The sequence below is a fragment of the Manacus candei genome, unplaced genomic scaffold (assembly GCF_025592945.1).
Source record: "Manacus candei isolate 608988 ecotype Guabito, Panama unplaced genomic scaffold, ASM2559294v1 h1tg000050l, whole genome shotgun sequence".
Taxonomy (NCBI): domain Eukaryota; kingdom Metazoa; phylum Chordata; class Aves; order Passeriformes; family Pipridae; genus Manacus; species Manacus candei.
This window is the reverse complement of record NW_026138098.1, coordinates 33920583-33944841: the sequence shown is the minus strand read 5'-3', so window position 1 is coordinate 33944841 and position 24259 is coordinate 33920583. Positions and strand designations below refer to the sequence as shown.

General features: G+C 45.1%; 1 protein-coding gene across 1 annotated transcript; it reads right to left on the bottom strand.

Moving 5' to 3' along the window:
• Window positions 1-3904: 3904 nt before the first annotated feature.
• On the bottom strand, window positions 3905-21112 carry TSPAN15 (tetraspanin 15). The gene is made up of 8 exons (XM_051800341.1): window positions 20581-21112; window positions 15779-15964; window positions 13812-13886; window positions 11768-11863; window positions 10060-10176; window positions 6772-6819; window positions 5266-5382; window positions 3905-4819 (listed from the first exon to the last, which is right to left on the bottom strand). The coding sequence occupies exons 1-8, from the start codon at window positions 20674-20676 to the stop codon at window positions 4667-4669; spliced, it is 888 nt and encodes a 295-aa protein (XP_051656301.1). The 5' UTR covers window positions 20677-21112; the 3' UTR covers window positions 3905-4666.
• Between the last annotated feature and the right edge of the window lie 3147 nt (window positions 21113-24259).

Below are 24259 nucleotides of genomic sequence, written 5' to 3'. Positions count from 1 at the left end.
GACCCTGGGAGGGCTCCTTGGATGAGCCAAGAGGACTTGCAGCTGCACAGTGCCTCACCACCAAGAGAAGGGCAAGGAGAAGACCCAAGAGAGGCAAAAGCACATCCCAACACAGCACTGCACGTGCCTGATTCCAATGTGAGGGCTGCCAAACTCACCATGAGCACCAGCAGCAGCGGTCTGGGGTTGAGGGTCACCTCCTGCAGGCTTGTGATAGGAAAGATCAAGGTTTTCAGAACTCACACTGAAGTTCCTTACCTGCATCTTCTCCCCTTCTGCCATGGATTTGGCCATCCCTCCAGGGGACCATGTTCCCTGACTCATCACAGCCTGTAGCCAAGCTTCAGGCATGGTTTGCACTGCTCCTCTGGCATAGCCACTTTTCCCAGCCCCAGCATGAGGCCCTTTGAATTTGTACTTACCCATCCCAGCCAAGGAGTGTGCTGCACAGCACCCAAGAGCACACAACACCCACCCTGGGAGAGATGGGGAGGAGTCAGCTGTCCCAGCCAGCAAAACCCAGTTATGTTTGAAAACACACAGAAACTTCCGAGTCCTGCACACAGATGTCTCCAAGAACCAACAGTCCACACACAGCAGCTCAGCAGCTCTGCCAGTGCCTTCACGTAGCTCCAGGGACCTCAGAGAACTCCTTCCTCATCTGACACCCCATTCTGCTTCCCCAGTACCCTCCAAACCCCTCAGGGAGTTGCTATGCTTATTTTCACCCAGGAAGCTGTAGCCTCAAGCTGGAATTGATGGTGCTGCTCCTGCTTTGCTCCAGCCAAGGGGTCAGCCCTGCACGGATCCCACTGCACAGTCCCTGAGCATCTCTGGGAGCACTGTAGCAAGAGATGCTCAGCCAGTGCCAGGAGCTCCTTGTGCTTCCCCAGGCAAAACCTCCCATCCCAGAGGCCATGGGGCTGACCCACCCTGCTGTCCAAGCAGGGCTGAGCACTGGGATGGGGCTGGGATCAGCAAACCAGTACCCAATGCCCAGGGGGATGAGGTGGCGTTGCCCTGGTGTGCACATCCCAGGCAGATCAGCTCTTTTCCAGGATGGCGGCTTTCACCTCTTCATCAAGGACAAAACTTTCCATGGAAAAAAAGTACCTCCTTCAAAGAGCATCTTGGAAACAGGTTGGAAACAGCTCTCACTTTCTTGAGTGGATTTAACAGCTGCCTTTGCCAAGGGCTCTTCCTGCTGCTGTGGGGCCAGATGTAATCCCTTAGAGCTGCAGAGACACCCATCAGGCCAGGAGCTGAACTTCCCAAGCAGTACTTCTATCCCAAGTGCAAAAAGAGATGGAGCTGCATCAGTTTTAAGCAGCACAATGGACTGAAAGTCAATTTGACATCATAAACAGTAGCACTGCCCTCCCTCTCCAAAAAGGCACAGTCATCAAATGAGGATGTCAACCCAAAGCAACTTCACGTGCCACTCACGTCCTTGGGGTCAGGCTGGTCTCCCTGGCCCAGCAGAGCCCACAGGATCCCCATGAGTGGGAGCACCTGCTCCCTGTGGTGGAACACCCACATTATTTCTTATCAAAAAACAATTCCTGAACCCATACAAGAACCTTTAAATGATCAGCTGGTGCAGAAATGTCAGGAACTCTGGGAAGTCCTAGTGAACAAAAGGGCTTTAGGAACACAAATATGCAAATCAACTTTTAGCTAAATGTTTTTTAGACCTTAAACACTGATTTTTTTTTTCCCCCATCGAGAGGAAATTAGCTCATCCCACCTCCCAGGCTGGTTTTCCAGGTGAAGCTGTAACCAGCAGTCGTATCCCGAGTGTCCCTCACAAACAGATGATAATCTCTGCAGAGGTTCAGGGCTATGGAGGGATTCCCATGGAAGCTGTGCCGGCACAAAGGGGTTTCTTGAAGGAGGGCAGGGGAAAGGGCCAATGGAGGAAGCCTTGTGCCGTATGGATGCACTGAGCAGAGATCTAATTCCAGCGAGCAGGGACTTAACTCGTGTCTTGCGATATGACACACCCGCACCAGCAGAGGGAGAGCTGCTCGGCATTTCTCCTCCGGATCCGTGCTAATTAAAGGGTTTTATCATGTTCCAGCAGCAGCGTATACAGCACATACTGTGCACGATGCTCCAGCCAGGCACCCCAAGTCTGTGCCTCTATGGCCTCTAGTTATTTGAAATATAGAGGCAAACCTCTGTTTCTAGCTGAATGGTGATGGAAAGCAGGAGCACATGGACGATGAACCCTGGGAAGCTCACAGTTGTCAAGGTGCTTTAAAATTACACACACAAAAAAAATTCCATAGCTCTGGGATTTTGCAGAGTTGCCTCAGTCTTTTCAACAGCAGGCAAGGAACATTTTCTTAAAATCAGGTTAAAGATGCATCTGTGAGGAGCAGCCCAGCCAGGAGGACAGGGATTGAATTAGATCAGCATTCCTCACCCATTTAAAGCCAACTTTCACATCATCTGCCTGGAAAAGGCAGCTGAGCAGAGAACTGCAGCATCTCCCTCCAGCCACCTCCCAATAGGCATCATCCTTCCCTCTGGTCACCATGGGCCTGTGAAGCCAAGAGTTAATTTCCTCAAATCTGAGGGAATGGGAAAGGTCAAGCTTTTCAATCAACTTACTAAACTTCTTTGAATCAATTTATTAAACAAAATCATCCGGGTTGACTTCGTGATTGTCAGGTAGACACCATTCCCATGCAAACACTGTGTATGAAAACTGGGGATGGCTGAAAATTCAGTGCAGCCCACAAATTTCCTTGCTAAAGGAGAACTGCTCTCTGGTATTCCCAAAGACTCTCCCAGTTTCATTTAAACCACCCAAAGTTTAACCATGCTTCCATTACCTCCTGCTTTCCTGGACAGCTCGTATTTCAAGCCACCACAACATTTACAAGACACTAATGGTAATGAAAAAAAATTACTTCTGTCATCAAAGGAGAATTCTCACCTTCCCAGCTCACTCTCCACAACAAAGCAGTTCCAGCTTTAATTTTCCCATCCTTCTCCAGCAGTCTGCTCCGTCCTCCCAAGCTGCCCCTCCTTTTCCTCTTCCTCTCTTTGTACACAAACCTACCCCTTAAAACACACTTCGTTTCCTAACTTACCAAAGCACGTTATTCAAGACAGACCCCAGGAAGATTTAGGCAACAACGATATGGAGTAATTGAAATATGTAACAACCACGTGCAGGACCCGACGCTAGAGTGTGCTGTGTAGGAAATAACGCCGTGAGGTCTCTCTCCCTAGAAACCAGCAGGAACACCAAAGAACTGGATGAGTCCCTTCTGGCTCCTGGAAATGCATAAAGCTTCCTCAGAAATTCTTGGTGAAGGCAGAGAGCTAAACAGAAAACACTGAGTTTTGAAAAAAAAAGCAGAAAAAATGTCCAGGACAAGGAAATTTAAAAAAACCAAAAAACAAAAAACAAACAAACAAACAAACCAACAACAAACCACCACCAAAACAAACAACAACAACAAAACCAAAAACTAGCAAGGAGCATAATATCAGATATTGCTCTGTTTGTCTTAGTGGACTGTTCAGAAAAGCAGAGATTTAGATTGAGAATATAAACCTGCTTTATTCTCTTCCTGTCTTTGGTTTATTTGAAGTATTGTGATAATTAGGTTTTGCATTTTGCCTGCAAGCCTTGCTGGGGCTGGAGAGACTGCAGAGAAATGCTCAGGACAAAGGAACACCAACAAAAACCCCAGAGCTCTTGGTGACTCCCAAGTATTGTCCCCAATTCACTAAGAGAAGCAAGCGAGGCACAGATGTTCAGTGCCTCTCCAAAAGCCCAGGCAGGCAGCACCCAAGCCAGAATCACAGCTCCACCTATTTCTACCTTTGGATTCAGCATTTGAGGGACAGCCTTAACTTACATAAGAAAATGAAAAGCATATCAGACAAAATCTTTGTGGTTTTTTGTTTTCTTTTCTTTTTTTTTTTTTTAAGAAAAACAACTTACTGCTTTTATTTTGACAATAAAATTTAGAAACATCTTGACACACAGAACTCCAAAAAAAACAGAAAGTCATAAATCACCTAGTTAATTTACTAAAGAGGAAAGATATATCCAAAACTCAAACATCTTGTAAGTTTATACAAAAGCCAGACAGTAATAAATTGCATTAAAAAAATATATCAAGCATTTCCTGACTAATTCCACGTTGGCATTTGCCCCATTATTAAAAGGCACAGAAAACTGAGCAATGAAAGCGATCAGCATCACATCCATTATTGTCAGTAAAGTCATCCAGATTAGCAAAAAAACGTTTATTAAACGTATGTTTAATAATCACCACGTAGATCGGTAAGAAATCTCTCTTGGAAGGAGTAAGAAAATAAGGCTGGGAACGACACACATTGAAATACGACATCCCAAGGCGCGAAGACGCCTCCCAGAAATCGACGTTCCGATCTCCCCAGAACAGCTGCTCTGGCTTTGTATCACTCAGCAATCACTCAAAAAGGAGATTTAATGATCCACGAACCCACCTTGCGGCAGCGCCGCGATCCCACGGCGGCGGCGGCAGCGCGGGGCCCTTCTGGGGCGTCTGTGGGCGCAGACACCCCGAGGGCACTGTGGCACCGCCGCCGGTCCGTGACAGCAGCACGTGCCAGACCAGGAGGGCTCGCCCGGCTCTCACTGCTCTCGGGGGGCCCGCAGTCACCCCGGGTAGCACATGCAGCAGCCGGCCCCGCCGAGCTCGGGCGCGGGTCCGTGCCGCGCGTCCAGGAACAGCCGCTCGCCCAGCTTGTGCTCCGTGATGATGTCCTCCACGCGCGTGATGTACAGCAGGGACAGCAGCACGCCCAGGAACTGCAAAAGGAGGAGATCTCCACTCAGAGCTCACAGGCGGCTTGTCTCGTGCTTCTTGCAGCAGGCTTTGCAAACTGTGTATACACGTCGGATATACGGGCAGTGGCGTGTGTAAATATATATATATATATATATAAATTCACTTTTCATATAGCGGTATAAATGGATATTTTTTGTGAAGAACTAAAACAGCAGAAGAATTAGCACCCCTGTCCTTTGGAGCATTAGAAAATCTCAGTGGATGCAGCTTGAGGAGGAGAGGACTCAAAAAACCCCAAGCAAGAGCAAATTACCCCACCAAATCCTGCAACATATGGCAGTAATGCTACTAAATTACCAGAATGCAGCATCAGCTTATCAGTTACATTACATCAAATGGGATTTCACATACTGTAGCAACAAATCAGATGCTCCCTTCAGTGGATAAGGCAGTGCCCCCTCCCTACCTGGGGTAGCAATATGCCGAGCAGCACTCCAGCCATGATGGTGTAGTTGTCCAAAAACCAGATAAGCACTGCATTCGTGCACCCTCGGACGTAGATAATATTCTGAACACTCAAGCGCTGCAAAATAAGGGAGTGAGCATTCAACAGGCAGTTCCACTGCTGTGTGACACTCAAAATTCAGGGAGGCAAATCTAGTTCGCCTTCCCACCTCTTTAAACCCACTGCATTTAACAGAGACCTCACTGCTAATCCTTCCATCTGTTTTTAAGTTGTTCCACACCTGCACAAGTTATTTTTTTAAACCTTTCTTTTTTTAAGTTGTTCCACACTTAAATAAGTTATTTTATTGCTTTAAACCCGGTTTTGCAGACACTTTTCTACAAGAAATGCATCCAATTCTGATTTGAGACCACTTTGAAAGAAGAGAAGTCTCCCTCTGGCTTTCATCTCTTCTTCCAAGTTGAAAGTACAGCAGTGGAAAAATATAAATTGTGGACCAAGTGCTTTGCAATAGACTCTAAAAAGGGCAGGAACAAGAGGGTTTGAGATTCAGTCCTGCAAGCTGTGCTGCTCTGTGACCCCAACCCATAATATAGAAAGCACTTGAGGCTGCAGAGGGTCCTAAGCAGATGAATGGGGTGAAGTTAAGCATATGCTTAAGTGCTTGGGGCATTGGAGCCAGGCTGGAGCGTTCAGGTGATTAAGCAGTAAATCAATTAACCTAAATGAAGACAAGTCGTGTGTAAAGATAACCAGTAATCCCAAAACCCAACAACCGAGGCTGGCATTGTGCTCCAAGTGCCTCAAATGAGCTGGGGAGAGGGGCTTTCCCGGAGCAGCCCCCACACCAGCACTCCAGAGCCAGGAGTGGAGAACTCAGGGCAGATCCAATTACTGATTTCCCTTCTAAATCACTCTGCAATTACTGCCTTGAGCTGGCAGTCTCTCCTCTGGAGTCACCAGGGCTATTCCCAAAAGGGAAGGCTGAAGGAGGAGGCCCCATCCCGCTCCTGGAGGGAGGAGAGGGCTGCCAACACAACCTGGGAAGTCCCACTCTTCTTCCAGGAATAACTATTACAGGCCTAAAAATAAAAAACCCACTACAGGGATACAAAATACTTAGAAACAGCTAAGTTGGCTTTACTAACACCGATTTTACTCAGTGAGAAACTTTGGCTTTTAAGTATTAAAAGCTTTCCCCAACTCAAGTCACTGCTTAAAAGTGTGAAAGCAGCTTCTTGTGCATTAATTGTGCAATTAGCTTGGGGGAGTTGTCATGAAACAAGAAATCATGGAAAATGCAAAGAAGGGAAGATAACACAATCAAACGAGATTACCTGTTTTAATATATGGAAGTTATTCCAGAAAAAACCCCACAAACATTTTAATTGCTGATTTAACTGTCTGGCAGATTGAAGCATGCAGAAGACAACTTTACAACTGACCAAAAACAATGCAGAGAAGCAGCACCCTCTGCCATGGCAGGGTGGACACTGGTTACGTTACCTCTTTGTCAATGGTCTTGTATCCACACATAGTGTTGATAATGTCTGTCTGAAAAGAAAACAACAAATACAAGCTGCAGCAGAAAATAAAAATTACAAAAACATTATTTTTACTCTTTCAGCCCATACAAAACCAGCGACAGGGTTATTTCCCAGTCCAACACCAGTTTCTTCCAGCAGGCCCAGGGTCAGATTTAGTAGCTGATTTCAGAGAAATGAGTATTGTCAGTGTGTCATGACACATTTGAGCCATATCTACCCAGCAAAACCAGCGTGGCATCAGCAACCAAAGCAAGCTAGGACACAGCAGTTCCACAGAACGAACAGCTGGGTTTCATTTTAAAGCCTTAATAACTTAACACATCTTATTAAGAAAACCAGTGGTTAACATAAAATGGCCTTCATGCCATCATGATGACAAATTTAAGCTCAGAAATATCTAAGCTTCAAATAATGTCCAATACTATGAATGCTTCTATGAACATTTTACAAGACTAAATTTATTACAAAATCATTTTATATACCATTATATATATGAATATAAAATCTGTATATTTTAAAAAGACTGAGTGCTTGCATTCACCACAAATTACTAACACATTTTCTGTAGCCATGTAATATTCTCTGTGGGTTCCACAGTTCTACCTGGCCTGGCAAAGCTAACCTGAAAACAACCCTCCCTCACTCACAAATCATCCAACATAAAGCCCACCAGCATCAAAGAAAGCAGCAAACAAAGCCAAAGACATGGGAGAAAATGAGAATATGTAAATGACAGAAATAAGGCAGAACAAACTGCGTTACTGATAGAGAATCACAGAATGGTTTGGGTTGGACCATCCAGTTCCACCCCCTGCCATGGGCAGGGACACCTTCCACTATCCCAGGTTGCTCCAAGCCCCGTCCAACCTGGCCTTGGACACTTCCAGGGATGGGGCAGCTACTCTGTTGCCACAGCTACTCTGGGCAACTGAATACCCCTTCATCAAAATTAAAACAAGATGTAGGAATGAAGATTTCTAAATGCTGGTGGTCTCTGAGTGGTAGTCTGGGATTCCCAGGTCACCTTCCCAAGAAGGAAGAGGGATGTTTGCAAAAGACAGATGTTACCAAGTGGCAGAAACACCAGCCAGTGTCAAAGTTCTTAAGCCCCCAAAATCTGGGCTCCCACCTTGAACACACAACTGTCTGACAAACAAGGCTCAGCACATTCCTAGAAGAAAAAGCTCCAACTATTTCACAGGGCTGTTGGGAAACCGTGAGGAGCACCCATCTGCCAACCACAGGGAATAAATACACTTGGAAGTCAGCGTTTGCACCAGCGTGTTGTTGTGTTGGCTGTGAGTGATTTCATGTTCCCAAATCACTCGAGCACCCTGGGACCCCCCCCAAAACATGTAACCACCCCCAAAATACGTGACCACAAAGAATGCAGTTGAACCATTTCATTTGAAACAGCATTTGCAAACAGCACATCATGGCACAAGCAAATACACACAGCAGAGATAAATGCATTAGAAACAGAAGATTATAGGCATTTGGGACTAAATTTTATCTGCTACACTAGTGTAAGTCTTTAATAAATACTTTGACTTAAACATAGCTCCTTCAGAGCCCCCCCAGTGTGAGCCTGGCTCATGTTAGCAGAAGGCTTTTTTAGAGGATCAGAATCCAACCTCCAACATTAGCAGGAGTTTTCCATGACTACAAAGCCAGTGAGTAATCACAAACCATATCTGTGGCTTTCCAGGAGAGAAAACAGCCTGTATTTGGAAGCATTTGTCAAACATACAAGATTTATGCATCCTCTGGTTGGCTTTTCCCCGAGGCAGCCATCCTTGCAGCCCGGTGTTGGTGTTACCCTGACGAGCAGCATCCGTGCCGCTCAGACTCCACAAGGCCATGAGTGTGGCAAAGCCATGAGCCCTAAGGCACTGCAGCATCCTGATCAACAGCCTGGGCTTAAATATGAAGCTTGTTTATGATTTGGGGGCTTCCCCTTGCCTTTCAACTAACCTCCCTGAGCTTACCACTTTACAAGTAGCCTCACCCTCCCATCTCCAGCTGTCAGTGAAGCACATGGAGAGTATATTTTCCCTTGGAGAAGTTTTTATTTTAGTGCTTTCCCTTTCCTGAGGGCAAAATCCTGAGTTCTTCTGCTCCACGCAGTTCTGTCTGCAGATCAGCAGACACCATCTTCATATACACAAATTTCTTACTCTCAAACACCCAAGACTCAAAGCATAACTGTTTAGCTTTGGTTCCTGAGAAGCTCACCACGGATTTAAACAGACCCTTTCTCACGCACCAAAAATGTGTAAGCACATGTAATAAACACCTTCATATGAGACACATTTCTCAGGAACACCTACTGATGCAGCTATTGCGTTTATTTTCCCTGTTTGTAATTAAACAGCTGTGCTCAAGGCAGATGTTGAGAGGGCAGCCCAAAGCAGCCACAGCAGGCACCACGAGCTCTGCTGTGTCTCCTCTTACACACTCAATTTTTCTGCCTCAATTTCTCTTTGTTCTGTGTTCAGAACAAAGACAAAAACCCAGTGAGGCAGGGATTGCCTGGACTGGTTTTAAATTGAGGAATAATTCTTTATCAAATTCAGCATTGTACATCCCTCAAAGAGCAATGAATTATAAGATTGAAACATATTTATATGAAACTCAGTGCCTGCTCCTCCTGCTGTCAGCACCAGTTAATACCAGTTCATCATAGATGGAGAAACTGGTCCAGACCCCAGTCCTTCCAGGATTTTAGAGAGTGGGAAGGCAGGTAGTTTTCAAGGACAGGTTAGGGCCGAGCAGCAGCTCCAGTCTAGACCTGTGCCCACAAGCATGCCCTGACCCTGAGGTCAGTTGCCCACATTTCTGGAATAATCTGGATGACGAGGTCACTCTGGGTTTTAACTCACACAGCAGCTGGTGCACATCACTGCAACCCCCACCCACGGAAGCAATCAGGGCCCAGGCTTCCTGGCAAAGCTGGAACAGCAAACCCTGGGGAAAACACCAGCAAAACTTTAAGCAGCTCTTGTTCAGGCTCACCATGAGATTAGAGGAGCTCCCAAGATCCCTTCTGGGGCTGTGTGGTGGGTCAGTACAATGGAGCAGAGCCAACACATCTAACTCATTTTATTTTCTCCTTTTCAAGCTGTCAAGACCCACAGATCCATTAGGGGAGGGAAGGACCCATTTTCCTTCACTTCTCACCCCAGAATTCCTAAAGTAAGGTACCTTTCTAAGCCAACCCCAGTGATGCTGAGGGGCCAGGACTTACCTTATTTCTGATGCAGCAAGTGTAGGGCACCCCACAGGCCAGCGGGCCCGGCGCCCCACAGTTGTGGTAGGCATTTTGGGACCAATCCTTGTAATCTTCCCCACCACAGCACTTAAACTGGAAAAAAAACCAACACAAAACTCAATGATCTTAAAGGTCTTTTCCAACCTAAATGGTTCTATGATTCTAAAAGGTAAAAGGAGGTGAAAAAAATTGTATCTTGAACTCTTTGAATAAGTAGAAAACGAAGTTAGAATAAAACAATTTAAAAAGCCCTGAGCCACCCAAAAAATCTGTCCTTTTGTCAGCAAGGCACATATGAATGTATATTATAGACAGAATTAAAAAGAATTATGGATATAAGTGGCACTCCTCCATCATTCATTGAGCTGGGGTGCCAGAGCAAAGTAAAGGTGTAAGTTCCACTTCCCATCTTTTCCAAGTTGAAAAATTATCTTTCCGGGTCTGGACATCACTAAGCAATGTTTTTAAATTCATTCTATCTTGACCTGTAATAAATTTCTGCAGCTGCTTGAAGGATTATGACTACATTTCCAACTGGGTCTAAAAGACAAAAGCATTGCTATAAGGCATAAATCAATCTCACCAAAACATTGTGAGTGTAATTTAGAAGAACTGAAATCTGACAAACAAATACTGTAAGTTTATGCTGACTTCATACAAATATTCACTTTATAATTTAAACAAAGGGAAAAGCAGCAGTTCATTTAATCAGTAAGATGTATACTGGCTGTATGTATCCATAACTTTGGGCAGTGCATGGAAAGTTTAAAGCATTATGAAGTCTAATGACAAAATTTCCTCGGGATGGTTTGCTTTTGACAGACTTTCCATGCTAACTTTGTTTTTCAAAGCAGGCTGCCATCTCCATAACGATGTCCTAAAACACATGTAACACTTCCTAAGTTAATTTTTTTTTTTTTTAATCATTATTTGGCACAGTCACGGACATCACATGGGCCCTGACATCACATTTCTGAACATTTTCTGCTTCTTCTATAGTCTCTGAACTGCATGGCAGAACTCTTCAATAACCCAATAAACATTTCAACAGACCAGCTTATTAAAAAAAAAAAAAGGCTATGAGTCAACTTCACATGCCATTAAGTAATGCTCAGCTGGGCTCAACAGCATTTCTGAAGTTTAATTACAGGTATATACAGTTCCACGGGCATTTCCTTCCAATAACCACCTTGTTGGAGAGCTCTTTGGGTGCCCTCAAGTGAGAACACAACATGTTGTGTTCTAACAGCCTAAATGCCACCTCAATTCTCTTTATCCAGTGCCTCCTGTTAACGAGATGCTTCTGAATCTCTTGGACCAGCAGAAACACTGAGTGCAAGGCCTTGGGTGGAATTTAGGCTGAGCTTGTCTGAATCCAGCTGTGGGGCCTCCATAAGCCCACGTGTTTGTAGGATCTGACCTTGAGCATCTGAATTGCACCTGCCAAGGCAAAAGCTGCATTTTGGCCCCCTGTTTTTGCAGTGATGTAGAGGGTTTTAAATGCCAGCTGGAATGCTGGATGAGCCCTGATCTCAGCAACACCAGAACAGAGACACACAAGATCCCACCCCCCTCATCAGTGAGAACTTGATTATCACATCACTGGAAAAACTCAAAGCTGTCGCCGAGGACCTGCTGCATCTCCGCACCAAGTTAGTCCCAGGGAAAAAAACCAACAACAAACCTGCTTTTGAACAGAATCCATGATGTTCTTGAAGTCTAAATCATCGTAGTAATTCTCAATTCCTCTTCTAATGTTATCGTTCAAAAACTTGATTGTCTGAAAAGCAAAAGGAGAACAAGATTCGTGGGTTGCACACACAGAAACAAAATTAGAAGAGCAGGTTAAAGGGACAGGTGTAACTGACGGGCACAAAAGAAAAGGCTTTTTTCTTTAAGGAAAAACAAACCCTAGTTAAAAACAAATCTTAGCTCAGCCCTGCAGGGACCAACCATCTGTTCTTTCTCATGGAAGCAGCCACACTGCTGGGTTTGTGATGGGAAGTGCCAACAGTGCAACAATTCTCTTCTCTGAGACTCTCCAAGCACCTCCCAGGTAGGATCCCTCCCTCTGGGCACTTGAGATCCTCACCACCACTTGGGTGACAGAACAGTGGATCTTGGGTCTGCACCACACCCCGAGCAACAACACCACCTTCCATAAATTTTATTTTCTGCGAATTTTCCACTAATTTGATTTTCCAAGGAGTCCATAACTGCCAGACAAGGAGGTTTATTTCACCTTAAGCAGGAAAAAAGTGTATCTGCACGTTTTACAGTGGTTCTTTTGAGAAATATGGCAGTGGATGGGCAGATATAAGATGGTATCTCCTCAGCATGGCAAATTAGAAATTAAAGGAATAAAACATCTTTAGAGTTCAGAAGATGAGGACAAAGAAAAAAGTATTTGGTTTTCAAGACCCAGCACAATCACAGCACAGCAAAATCAGGGACTAATCATAACCAGAACGTAATGACTTCCCTTTCAATCCAGCTGCTAAAATGCCCAAACCTAAAAATCCTAATAGGTCAGAAAACCTGAAATACACCTACTCGTCTTCTCAGTATTACAAACTGCAACACTTACAGACAAACCAGAACAAAAAGCATTAGTGCATTGGTGATGAGAAATAACAACTTGCAGGACCATCCTAACTGGCCAAGAACCTCATTTAGACCCTACAGATCTGAGAAGGCAGTAGAGAAAGAACTGGGGAAAAAAATCAGTGAGACATGCAAGACAAACAGCACCTCAGTAGAGGCTGCTACCCTAAGCTTTTATAAATACTTCCTTGTCCTCTCCATACTGACCTGAACATCTCCATTAACTTTGAAAAACAACTAAAGAAACCTGTCCCTAAGCACAGCTGTCCTGCTTTGGTCCAGTATGGAGTAAGAAGAAAGCACCAGCCAGAGAGAACACAGTATTACCTCAAAATACAAAGTTATTACTTTTTTTAAAAAAAAATCTTTTTTTAAGTTTGGTGGTGTTTTTTTTAATATCACATGTACATATGTGGTAAAGCCACATGGCTTTTGTGGAAAATGAGCGTGGTAGGATTGGGCCAGGGAGGGAACATGTCTTACTATTCTGCATCTCCTTTTAATGCTTGTATTTTGCCAGATTAGAAAAATAAGTCAAAGCACAGCAATCTAGTACTTGCCATAGCGAATACATTTATGTTTTAAAGCATTTCTAACTGAAAAGAATAGTATGCTGCTTTCTGTCTAGAAAAATCCAAGGTTTTAATATAGTAATAGCATGGTTGTGAATGATGGAGTCTCCTATATAAATTAGTTACGTTGCTTATGGATGTGGGCAGGGAAAAGCTGTCCTTTAGGTGAGGTAAAACATTTTGGGCACTAAAAAATAAAGTCTCCAAATCCATCTGGAAACTTCCCAAATCAGCAGTCAGACCCAGATGGCAAAACAGAAGAAAGCACTCTGTAATACACGAAGAGCTGGAAACACGTTTTGCCTGTATTGCACACTCGTAGTTACCAGATTTTCTTCAAATTCTTTAATCTGGAATTCATCTCCAGAGCAGATGAATGGCAAATCCCACCACTGCTGAACCCTGAAGGCCCTGAAAAGCCTGGAGCTTTCTTCAGATCTCCATCAATTACTGCCCAGTGACAATTTTAACACCTTTTATATTGCACACCTGTAACTTCATGGATATTAAGTCACGTTCTCTGTGATCAAAACCTAAACACAAGGAGCTCACCTGGTTTCTGAAGATCAGGGCCACCACTCCACCGGTCAGCTCGATCAGCAAGCAGATACCAAGGATGTACATGAACTGCAGAAAAACAAGTGCAAGTGAGTCATTAGACAGAACAAACCTCAATTATTCTTTCAATTAGTGCCCCTAAGTCTAACATTCAGTTGCCAAGAGATTTGGCTTTCAGCAAAGAAGATGGCATTTTAAAAGAAGATATGAAATTATGGGTCTGTTCTTATAAAACTCTACATGTCACGAGAAAGCCTTTTTTCCATGTTTGAGTTATTCTGGGTTTTGCCCAATTGGCAAACACGTTATTTGTCTGCTTTGAATGGACTCAAAACCATTAGATGTATTTATCATGCCAAGACACTTCTTTCCACAACAGCATCGCAGAGAAGCACACTGATGGACTGCTACAAAACTTCATGGTTTTATGTCTCCTACAAAACCAGTGCTTACCTGTTTGCTTTCAATTAGTGGGTGAAACAGCACCTTAAGATAATCCAAACCACCTTCTACTAAATTGCCAGTGCTAAATCAAAGCAAAGTTCCAGGCTCAGTACCTTCTAGTGTGCTGCTGTACACATTTATTCGTGTGTGTACCTGCAGATGCTCACAGATGCACTCACACCACATGTGCACCCGTGGCTGCTCATCCAAGCATGTGCAAAATACGAATAACATGAAGAAATCCACAGCACCATGAGATGGCTGCAAGGTACCAGCACTTGAAATGTTTTTCCAACGCTTCAGGCATAAAAGATGGCTGTTATGTGAATTTGGGTCTGCTGTGGAACAATGAACTTCATCGGGAACGGAGTTTTATGATCCCTCGTCTGAAAATAACCCCTGATGCTCACCTCTGAAAGCTGGTTTAACTTCTGTGTGCTCTGTGCCCAGTATCAGTGTCACGAATTCACCAGACAGTATCTTTTCTCCTGCTAAATCTGGAATCAGCCTGAGAAGCAGGAATCAGGGACTGGCTTTGTTAAATACCCATCTGAGTTTGCTACCAGAATGGGAACGGAAAATGTTCTCGGCATCAGACACACCACCACACTCAGTGGGAGAGAAGCCCAAGGATGGGATCTCAGCAAAATTCCAGCATCATTTCAGAATCCACCGTTACTTCTGGCTTTGTATGTTGTGGTCCCCCACAACATACCATGTATTAAGCATTTCATTGGACTGAGCTGGCATGACAAGGCCAGGCTGGGTTGGGTTTTGAACAACCTGGCCTAGTGCAAGGTGTCCCTACTCATTCCAAGGGAGTTGGACTAGATGGCCTTTAAAAGGTCCCCTCCAAACCAAACTATCTATGATTCTGTGGAGGTGAAAAAGATGTTTTCACACTTTATTTTTAATTAGTCGCATGTGCAACCACAGCATTATCCAGGAATTCCCCTAAAATTTACTCTTTCAGAGGCACTGGAGAGAAAAACCTTGTCCCTTTCATTTCACCCTCAGGGCCCTTCTCTCAAAGCCCCAAGCTACTCAGGTAACCTTGTACCATGCATTTCCACATCTACCCCTACATTCTGCTTCTCGGGGAGGACAGACAGACTCCAGCCACCACCAGACATCAGCCTGAGCCAGGGTTTCCTTCTTGAGATCCTTCCTCCAGGTCCAAATGAGAAGCCAGTGTCAAATGGTATGTCAACAGCTGAGTTTGCACAACATACACACTGACTGACAATAATAAACATTCCTGGGTATTTTCCATAAAAACCTTAACTACTGGGAAGCTGGTTTTCTCAGCACAGGGGTCAGACCCTCACCGGTCCTGTCGCTGGCTACTGCTCCCTGATGGAGGGATCACTGCCATTAAATTCAGATTTAATTAAAATAAAGCAACTTTGTTAAAATATTTTTCAATGCAGACATAGTTATGGGGTGTGAATTCAGAGGGCACTGAAGAGCGGAAGCAACAAGCACTGGAAATCAGGAATAAAAGTCGCAGCACTTACTGCTTGCAGAAGGCATAAGTTGTCTCTTAAGGAAGCCAGCACACCCACAAAGGATACCAGGAACATTATAACACCCAAAAGTATTAAAATAATTGCTGGGGCTAGAAAGGCACTTTCTAGAGTTTTGTACTTTTGTCTTTCGATTTCTGCATAAATCCCCACGGCGAGGACGAGGGCTCCGATGAGCTGGAACAGAAACAGAGGAGAGCACGGATGTTACTCCTTCTCCCAGTAAACACTGAGGTGACATGCTGTGAGCACACAGGAGCCTGGGACTGCTCACTTCAGGATACATTATAAACAGCGAAACACACAAAGCAGAAGTTTGGATAAAGAAAGGAAAAAAAAAACAACTCAAAGACAAAGGCAGAAAAAGAGCTGTGGTAGAAGAAAAACAAATCAAACTTGTTTATTTCAAAAATATATTTCAAAATGTTTTAGCGTGCTAGAAGTTAAACAAACTGAAACACTGGTTGAAATGTAATTTATTACTCATCTGAGATCACATGTATGACATATATGAGCAACTGCCATGGCATTAATGTGTGTCTGTCTGTCCTTCTCTCTCTCTATGAATACACATCTATAAATAGATATATATTTAATATAACACAGTTTCTAAGCCCATCTGCAAACAGCTTATCCATCCCTTCATGCCAGCTCCTATTGTATTTAGGCTCAGTAAACACAGCCAGGTATATCCTGTACCTCCACTCCTGCCATCAGGAGAGAGGCACTGGATTAAAAGCAAACAAAAAAAATCCAAGTCTGAAGTTACGTCACGTTCTTGAGCAAGTACCTGATAAAGCCAGAAGTGAAATAAGAAGAAACATATTTAGTTTAAAAAAGGTAAAGATATTTCAATCAAAATAATTAGTTAAGTCATTAAATCACTTGGTACTGAGCCTATGGCAGGTTGCAAATCACTTTGAATTATGCTGAATTAATTAAAATAAAAAACAGCCCACAATACTTAATAATGAAAATTGCAGTGGAAAAACTTTCCTGCTGACTCCAACAGCCAGACACATCCTCAGGGAAGAGACCAGATACAAATCATTTTGGCAATGTGATAAACGACATTCCCCTTTTCCGACCTGACATTTCCACGGGTCTGCTCCCTGCACACCAATGCTTCTTAATTATACTTCTTCATTTTTAATTTCGTTTCTTAATTTTGGATATGACATGGTATATCCTGGGCAAAGGGCTAGGTGAACACACAACATGATTTACCAGAACACGAGCCAAACAGTTGAAATACTTTTTTTAATTATGGGATATCTTAAAATAATTAACAACATACTGGAAATTCTTGACTTTCTAAGGGAATGAATAATAACCCCAAAGGACAATATGTGGGGCATGCCACCAAGTTGTCATTTAAAAAGAAAATTCTCAGAAGGGCTCAGCCATAAAAATAAATATACTGAAGCTATTTAAAAAGCACCTTAAAATTTGACAGGAGCAAATCGAGAGTAACTCGCCCTCTGACAAATGCAGAAATTGTGCTGTAGTGATGACAGAAGAGAAAACATGCTGGACAAATAACAGGTAATAAAATTACCACTTATATGCTTCTACTGTAAAACTGTAATTGGGGTTTTTTTTATTACTAAATGGTCCATTTGTAATGTCAGCTTCATGCTTTAAAAAAAAAAATGTAGTGATTTGGGTAATAAATTATTGATTTCTTTTCAAGCAGATGACAAAATAAATCAGTTAGAAACTTTTAAATGCAGCTCTAACAGTTGAGGAAGAAGTCTCAGCACCATACAAACCTAATACAGATTCTAAAACTGGGGACTGTACTTGTACACATGACTCGGGAGTTCTATTATTATTATTGTTATTTTTTTAAAAATTATTTTAAAAAACCAAAACTGGATTCTCCTGCAAACCTGAAATGACATTAACAGAATCAACACTAACTCTTGCCTAGAAAAGTAAAAAAACTCCAAACATTGGACACATAAACCACAGCTATTAAAGCTTGAAGAGGATTATCAGAATTTCAGAAGAGCACTGTTTCAAGACTAGAACTTCTTATCGAACTTTCTTTTTCTTAACCATAGTTTTCTCATCAAAACATTAAATTTCAGAGTTTTTTGGTTGTTTTAGAGATTCAAAGGTGCCTGTGAGTAAAATACAAGACACATTCCCACTTTAAGAGCTTAAGATGTATAGACACATATAACATCTTGTTGGACACATATATGCTCACCCCTTTTCACTTGCACTTTTGCTCACACAGCCTCCAAGATCTATGCTTTTATTATCTTCTACTTCTTTTATGCATTTAATAAAAATCTTTTGAACCTTTAACATGGTCAAGCCAACAGCAGCAATTATTTATGACGAGCAGATGTGGTAACTCAGCAGTCATCACACCCGAGTCTCCTCTCGGACCTGTGCTCTCCCTTCCTGTGACTGGGGCTGGAAACACAACTCTTACGTAGGGAACCCACCGATACAGGGGCTGTTTACATCCTGCATCCTTCCTAACAGCTCCCAGTTTGGCAATTCCAGCTGTGCACGCAGGAAAATTAACTGGCCTTGACTCACATTAAATGAGCATCCACCAGCAAATACCAGGGGATTTCTCTGGGGCTTTTGCATGCACAGAAGCTGCTTTCCCAAGAGAAAGCAAAAGCATTTATTTATTTATAAGCAGAGGTTTTAACCCTGTAGATACAGTACTTATTCTTAAGTAAAGCAGCCGCTCAACAACAGCACCTTCTGTTTAAAATGCTGGATTTTCTTTCAGCTGGGCAAGAAAAATTACATTACAGTGTCATGCACCAGCAGAAGAGTTACCTGGAAAAGTTACAGGGACAACCAGTTTTTAAAAAAGTGCTGGGTAAGACCTACGAGAAGACACAGGGCCCTTAGCAAATATCCCCTCCAACACTCCCAGTGATGTTTTAATTTCCTCTCTGCTTTGGATAAGGCTGATTATTTAGTTCCTAGTGGTTTAAAACCATCCTGGGGATTCGAATCTGGGCGTTCATCGCTCGTAATGTACCAGAGAAACAGCTACAGCAGGGAGGGAATCGAATGAACTCAGCATCCAGCAGGTCAAAGCCCCAGACAGCAGCAGAACATCACAAACCAACCAAAATTTAAGCAAGGCAATACTCCACAGCCAAACTTTACTTCCACTTACACCAATTTAAAAAAAACCCTGAAAACAAAACAAACAAAAAAACCCAACGAACACCCAAACTCAGCAAGAATCACACAGCTGAAAAGAGAACCAGGCGAGTAGCATTTACAGCTGATGAGATCTGCCTGGCTAAGCTGGAATAAAAGGGAATTTCGCGAGCGGAGCCCACAGGCTGCCCCTTACACAATGCGGGGTGTGTTCGGCCCCGGCCCCGGGATGATGCCCAGCGCCAGCCTTCCTTCCCCCGAGCAAAGGCCAGCATTCCCAGCCTTCCTTCCCCCTCCTGCAGCCCCCATCCCTCCCCCTCCCTCTCTCCCTCCCGGAGCAAACCATCTCCCCGGCAGAGCCGACAAATGGAAGCTCTTGGTTATAAACAAGGGCAGAGCATTGAAAATCCACAGCGAGCAACTACAAAGAGTAAATAAAATCCTCGGGCTGCCTGAAAGAGGCTTTGTCCTCCGCGGGCGCCCCGAGAATCGCTTCAGAAGGGCCCCTTCTCCGCCACCAGATGAATGTTCACATCCCAGCACCCAGGGCCCTCGGTGCCCGTGGAAAACGCGGAGCAGACAACGCGCACGGCCCTTCGCGAGGGACTCGCTGCAAAAACACGGGGGGGAAAATAACACGCCAAATTTCTCTCTCCTGAAACTCGCACCTGCGGAATAGCCGCTGCGGAGGAACGCAGGAAAAGTGTCAGAAGCCTAAACCCAAGGGTTGGCTTGTCTGCCAAGACAGACAAAAGATATTCAATATCCCCAAAAGCCTGAACTGCACCCAAACGCTTCGTGTTCCAATCTTTTTTTGTTAAATCATATCTCTAATCAGACACCTACTATCAAACCTGATGGATCTAAAGGTCTCCTCCCACGCAGTGCACTAAAAGCTTTACCATCCCACTTGGCAAACACCGTGTCAGACAGAAACAGACCAGCCAAACAAGAGCTTAAGCAGCGTTTAAACTGAAAGGGCCAGAAAGAAACCCCGCCTGAGCACCTCCGACATCAGTACAGCCTGGAGCCGGCATCACCCCAGTATCCCAGAGCCCGAAAAGGCACCTTTTAAAATCATGGTGCTTACAAAGAGTACTTTAAGAGAGCCCCAAGGGCTCCTTCCAGCCCGGAGGGTGCCTGGTCTGGGTGGATTTGCCACATGTCAGAAGTCAGTGGTCGTAGCCTGGCCTCTGCGACTTAATGGCTTTATCCAGCACCTGGATGAGGACAGCAAGTGCCACACACCTGTAATTCTACAGCCTCGCAGCCTCATCCTGCCAAGGCTCGGGAGAGGGCTTGTCCCATACACAGGTGAGTGACGTTGGAGGGCAAAGGCTCTATCTGCCCATCTCTCCTGGAGGAAAGAGCCGCATTTTAATTACGCGCACGGACGACTTTTACCTGCCCAACTTCCAACTCCTGCAGCTCCCCATCCGCCAAAACCAGTTCGTCAGTCCCTAGGGAAGGTCGGGGCGCTGCCACGGGCGTGACACCCGCCACCTCAGCCGCGGAAACATCCACCGACTGCCAAAGCCCGGGGCCCGGCGCGGGGGGACCCCGCTGCCCGGGGGTTCGCGGGACCGCGGTCCGGGACTCCCCGCTCCGAGCCCAGACCCCGCACAGCCCCGCCCGCCCCCGCCGCTCACCCAGAAGAAGGTGGAGTAGGTGATGAGGGTGAGCTTGAGGCAGAGGTAGGAGAGCCGCCCGCAGTACCGCGCCTGCTCCGGGTCCCCCGCCGCCATCCTCCCTCCCGCCCCGCGGCACCTGCCGCCGCTCCCGCCGCTCCCGCCCCTTCCCGGCTGGAGCGGGGCGGGCCCGGGGCGCCGCCGCTTCCGGAGCGGGACCGCCGGGGACACACGGGCAGCGCCGGGGAGGGACCGGGGACCTCCGGCTGCGGCTGCTGCTTTCTTCTTTTTTTTTTTTTTTTTCCGCTTTTTTTTTTCTCCATTCCCCGGCAAACACGCCCGGCCGCTCGGCCGGGGTTAACCCCGCAGCTGGAGTCGGCAGGGAAAAAGCAGACCCGGCTGCTCCAGCGCGGCCAGAGCCACGCGCGCACCCCCAGAACCTCCGCGGCCGCCACTGAAACAGCCCGGACAAAAACACTGCGGTGGGAGGCTCCTGCTGCCCGTGCGCGCCGGGATTTTGGGTCGAGCATCCGTAAACACGGCAAAGCAGGGTCCCTGGGCGCTACGCCGGCACGGTGGAGCGATACCAGGGCATTTACCTTTCGCTGTAAGACTCACGCGATTGTCCAGCACGTCCTGCAAATAACAACAGTTAATGAGCGGATTGCACTGGCCACGCTTTCTGCCTGCACCGAGGTTTATCCACGTCCCGCTTCTGTGACAGTGGGACAGCGCTGGGTCTGACGCGGCGATCATGAACTGCAAACGCCATTCATGCCTCCGAGATGAAATAAGCCTTTTCAAGCCCGCAGCGCTGCACTCCTGTCCCACAAAGGGCTATTTTTCCCCCGGGGAAAAAAGTCTCATTCAAAGTGGCAGACAACTGTCACAGAGTTGGTTGTTGCATCCTGGCCCGGAGCAGAGACAGATGGCGTTGAAAATCAGCGTCTGGTGTCAGAGGAGATGAAGTGAGGCAGCATTTGTCCTTAAGTTACCTAGGAAAGCGACTGGAAAACCCCCGAGCTGTGTACGTAAAACTGTGTAAGCAGTCAGTCACACATCATTTCGTTAGGTCATACAATATACCAAAACCTTGTTTATAAAGGCTAAAAAATATCCCTGGAAAATTCTGTTATAAAAAGCACCATTGCTTTTCCATGCAGTGCTACATTCTGCTTCTGGAAAACAAATAATCCAGCCCAGGACCCAACCGGTAGCTCTTCACCTGTAACGTTTCTGACGATAATTCAATGCCCCAGAGCATTCATCCTCTAAAATATCACAACTTCAATTTTCAGACAGATTTGCAAATATCCCTGACACTCACAGCGGTGTGCAGGCTGGAAATCACATCACATGCTGTGTAGGTGCTGGGAATTAGAGTCTGCCACAGGTTCTTCATGTCTCATGAGTGTCATTCACATCCAAACATGTTCTTGTCACTTGGACATCTTCCTTGTTTGAGTATTTAATTAAATTAATAGTTTTGGTGTGACTTTCTTAATGCCTTGCCTGTTCATTTGTACTGATTTCTGCAAATAAAATTTCAGGGCATGTCCAGCTGGATGGGGAAGCTGATTAAAAGGAGTGTCCGTTTTCCTGTTGTTTTCACTCTGAACAGAGCCAATGCATCAAAACAGGTTCCTGTTATGAAACTGTATGAAAATAATTGACTAATCTCTTTCTTTGCTGAATCCCAGACCTCATCTGTATATTGAAATGGCAAGATTTATGGACACAATTAGTACAGTTCAGCAGCAAACAGTGGTTAAAAGTAAGATGTTATGAACTGCCTGTGGTGCTGAGGGTCCTTCTTGGTTGCATTCTCTCCCCCTCAGCCCAAGGCAGCACAGAACTGCAGTTTTCCATCAAGGAGTCTGGCATCTCTGCCAGCATCGAGGCAGATCCTGCATTACAGCATCTGCTCCCGGGGCCATCCAATAGCTCAGCTGGTGGTGGTTTTGTTCATGTTACGGATCAGTAACTTCCACATGTCCTCACTCATCTCCAGGGCTACCAGGGTTGTCCTAGGGACAGTCATAAAAAGCCATAAACTGCAGAACATTTGACTCAGGGAATTAGGAGCACTGCAGAAGAGGAAGTGAACCCACAGTTAGCCCTGCATGAAAGTGTGTCAGAAAGACCCAAAGCTTTTCAGAGCTACCAAGAGGCATTTTTCTGCTTCCTTCCAGCCCATGCCTGGCTGACAAAGCTGCAGGCCAGCTGCACTTTCCCCCACCCAAAGTGGATGCTCATGGTCCTGCTCTCAGACCTGTTTCCTGGACAAAGGTTCTTCCTCCCAAAACAGAGTTCAACTCGCAATACAATTAAAGCCTCTACTGCCTGTATTACCTTGTATTATGTTTCCAAAACACAAAGCATCCCTCAATCACCCTTCCTGACCTTGCAGATCTGCATCTTTTCTTTGCACCTCTCACCCTTTGCTCAGACCTGGGATCAGTGACTCAGCACAGGAACGTTTGGCCTTGAACAATCCTGCCCATAATAAAAACAACTGTGAAAACAGCCAAACCCAAAACCCTTTCTCCCAGATAGTCTCCTTCTCTGGTACAACTCCAAAATCGTTGGATAGACAGGTTTTACCCACAGTCCCAGGCACATGCAACTTCCCTGAGGAATTTGGAGCCCACCTTTATCAAAAATCACTCCAGTTTTCAAGTCAAAAGGCCGATAGTACACACTAAGTCACTGGCAGGGCTCCAGGATGATAACCTTGTCAATGCACAACCAGCAAAGGAATAAAAGGTGTGGGTGTGGATAAAGGAAAGCAAATCCCTCCTGACTTGTACAATGAAATATTGACCAAAGGGTGACTGCTCTCCGATTATCACCTGAGTAACAGATCAGGAAGCAGGACAGACAGTTCAGAAGAAGGTTCCTAGGAAACCTGGGCACTCTGACTGTCTTCAAAGTCAGCCGAGAAAGGTTATGGTTTCACCATTGAAAGGTCAATAAGTACAGCCCTTTTTCCAAGTGCTTGCTTATGTTTTGCTTTCCTTGACTGATAAAGCACTTAAGCTGTGCTCCCAGCTAAACATATGGAGGGGTTTGCTCAGATTCTCCTTTGAATTTGCAGAGATTTGAGAGATGAAGAAAAAAAAATAATCTGAAGAACACTATTAGCTGTTGAATTCATGTTGCAAATCAGGAAGAGCCCTCTTGGACTGTGTACAGAAAGTGAAAGGTCCATAAGCTGCTTAATGAGGTGTCAGCGGAAGACTTTGAAGAAGAGCCTGGAACAGCCTTGCAATGCATGCTGGAAGATATGGACAAGTGTGGTTTTGTAGTTTCTGGGTGGGGAAGTGAGTGGAATTGCCTGCAGGGAAGTGAGTGGGATTGCCTGCAAGGAAGTGTATTGTGAAGAGAAGGAGATATTATATGTAGTACTACAGGTATTGGTTTCTTAAAAAAACAACATTTGGGCAATACCATATCTGCTTTAAAGAGTTGCAGGTGTTAGGTGATGGGTAATCTCAAGGTTGCCTCCAGAAATTAATGAAGGAAGGAAAGAGTCCAGGCTGAGCTGGTTGAGAGGATCCTGAATGGATAAATACTGCCCTGTTACAGGAGGGGCTGGCACAAGCTGTAGCTCCAGGAGCTCGAAAACTGCTGCCCTCCCAGCACCCTGTGTGCTTCCTGAATTGTGAAAGCAGGTTTTCATACCTGAAGCACTTTCAGC

Bases quoted from the DNA above. Each gene is read 5' to 3' on its own strand.
- TSPAN15 (XM_051800341.1), bottom strand. From the start codon at position 20,676: ATGGCGGCGGGGGACCCGGAGCAGGCGCGGTACTGCGGGCGGCTCTCC. The intron at 10,177-11,767 runs GTTTGTTGTTGG...TTTTTTTTCCAG, and splicing joins TGGATTCTGTTCAAAAGCAG to TTTAAGTGCTGTGGTGGGGA. The intron at 6,820-10,059 runs GTAAGTCCTGGC...TTTTCTTTTCAG, and splicing joins CTTGCTGCATCAGAAATAAG to ACAGACATTATCAACACTAT.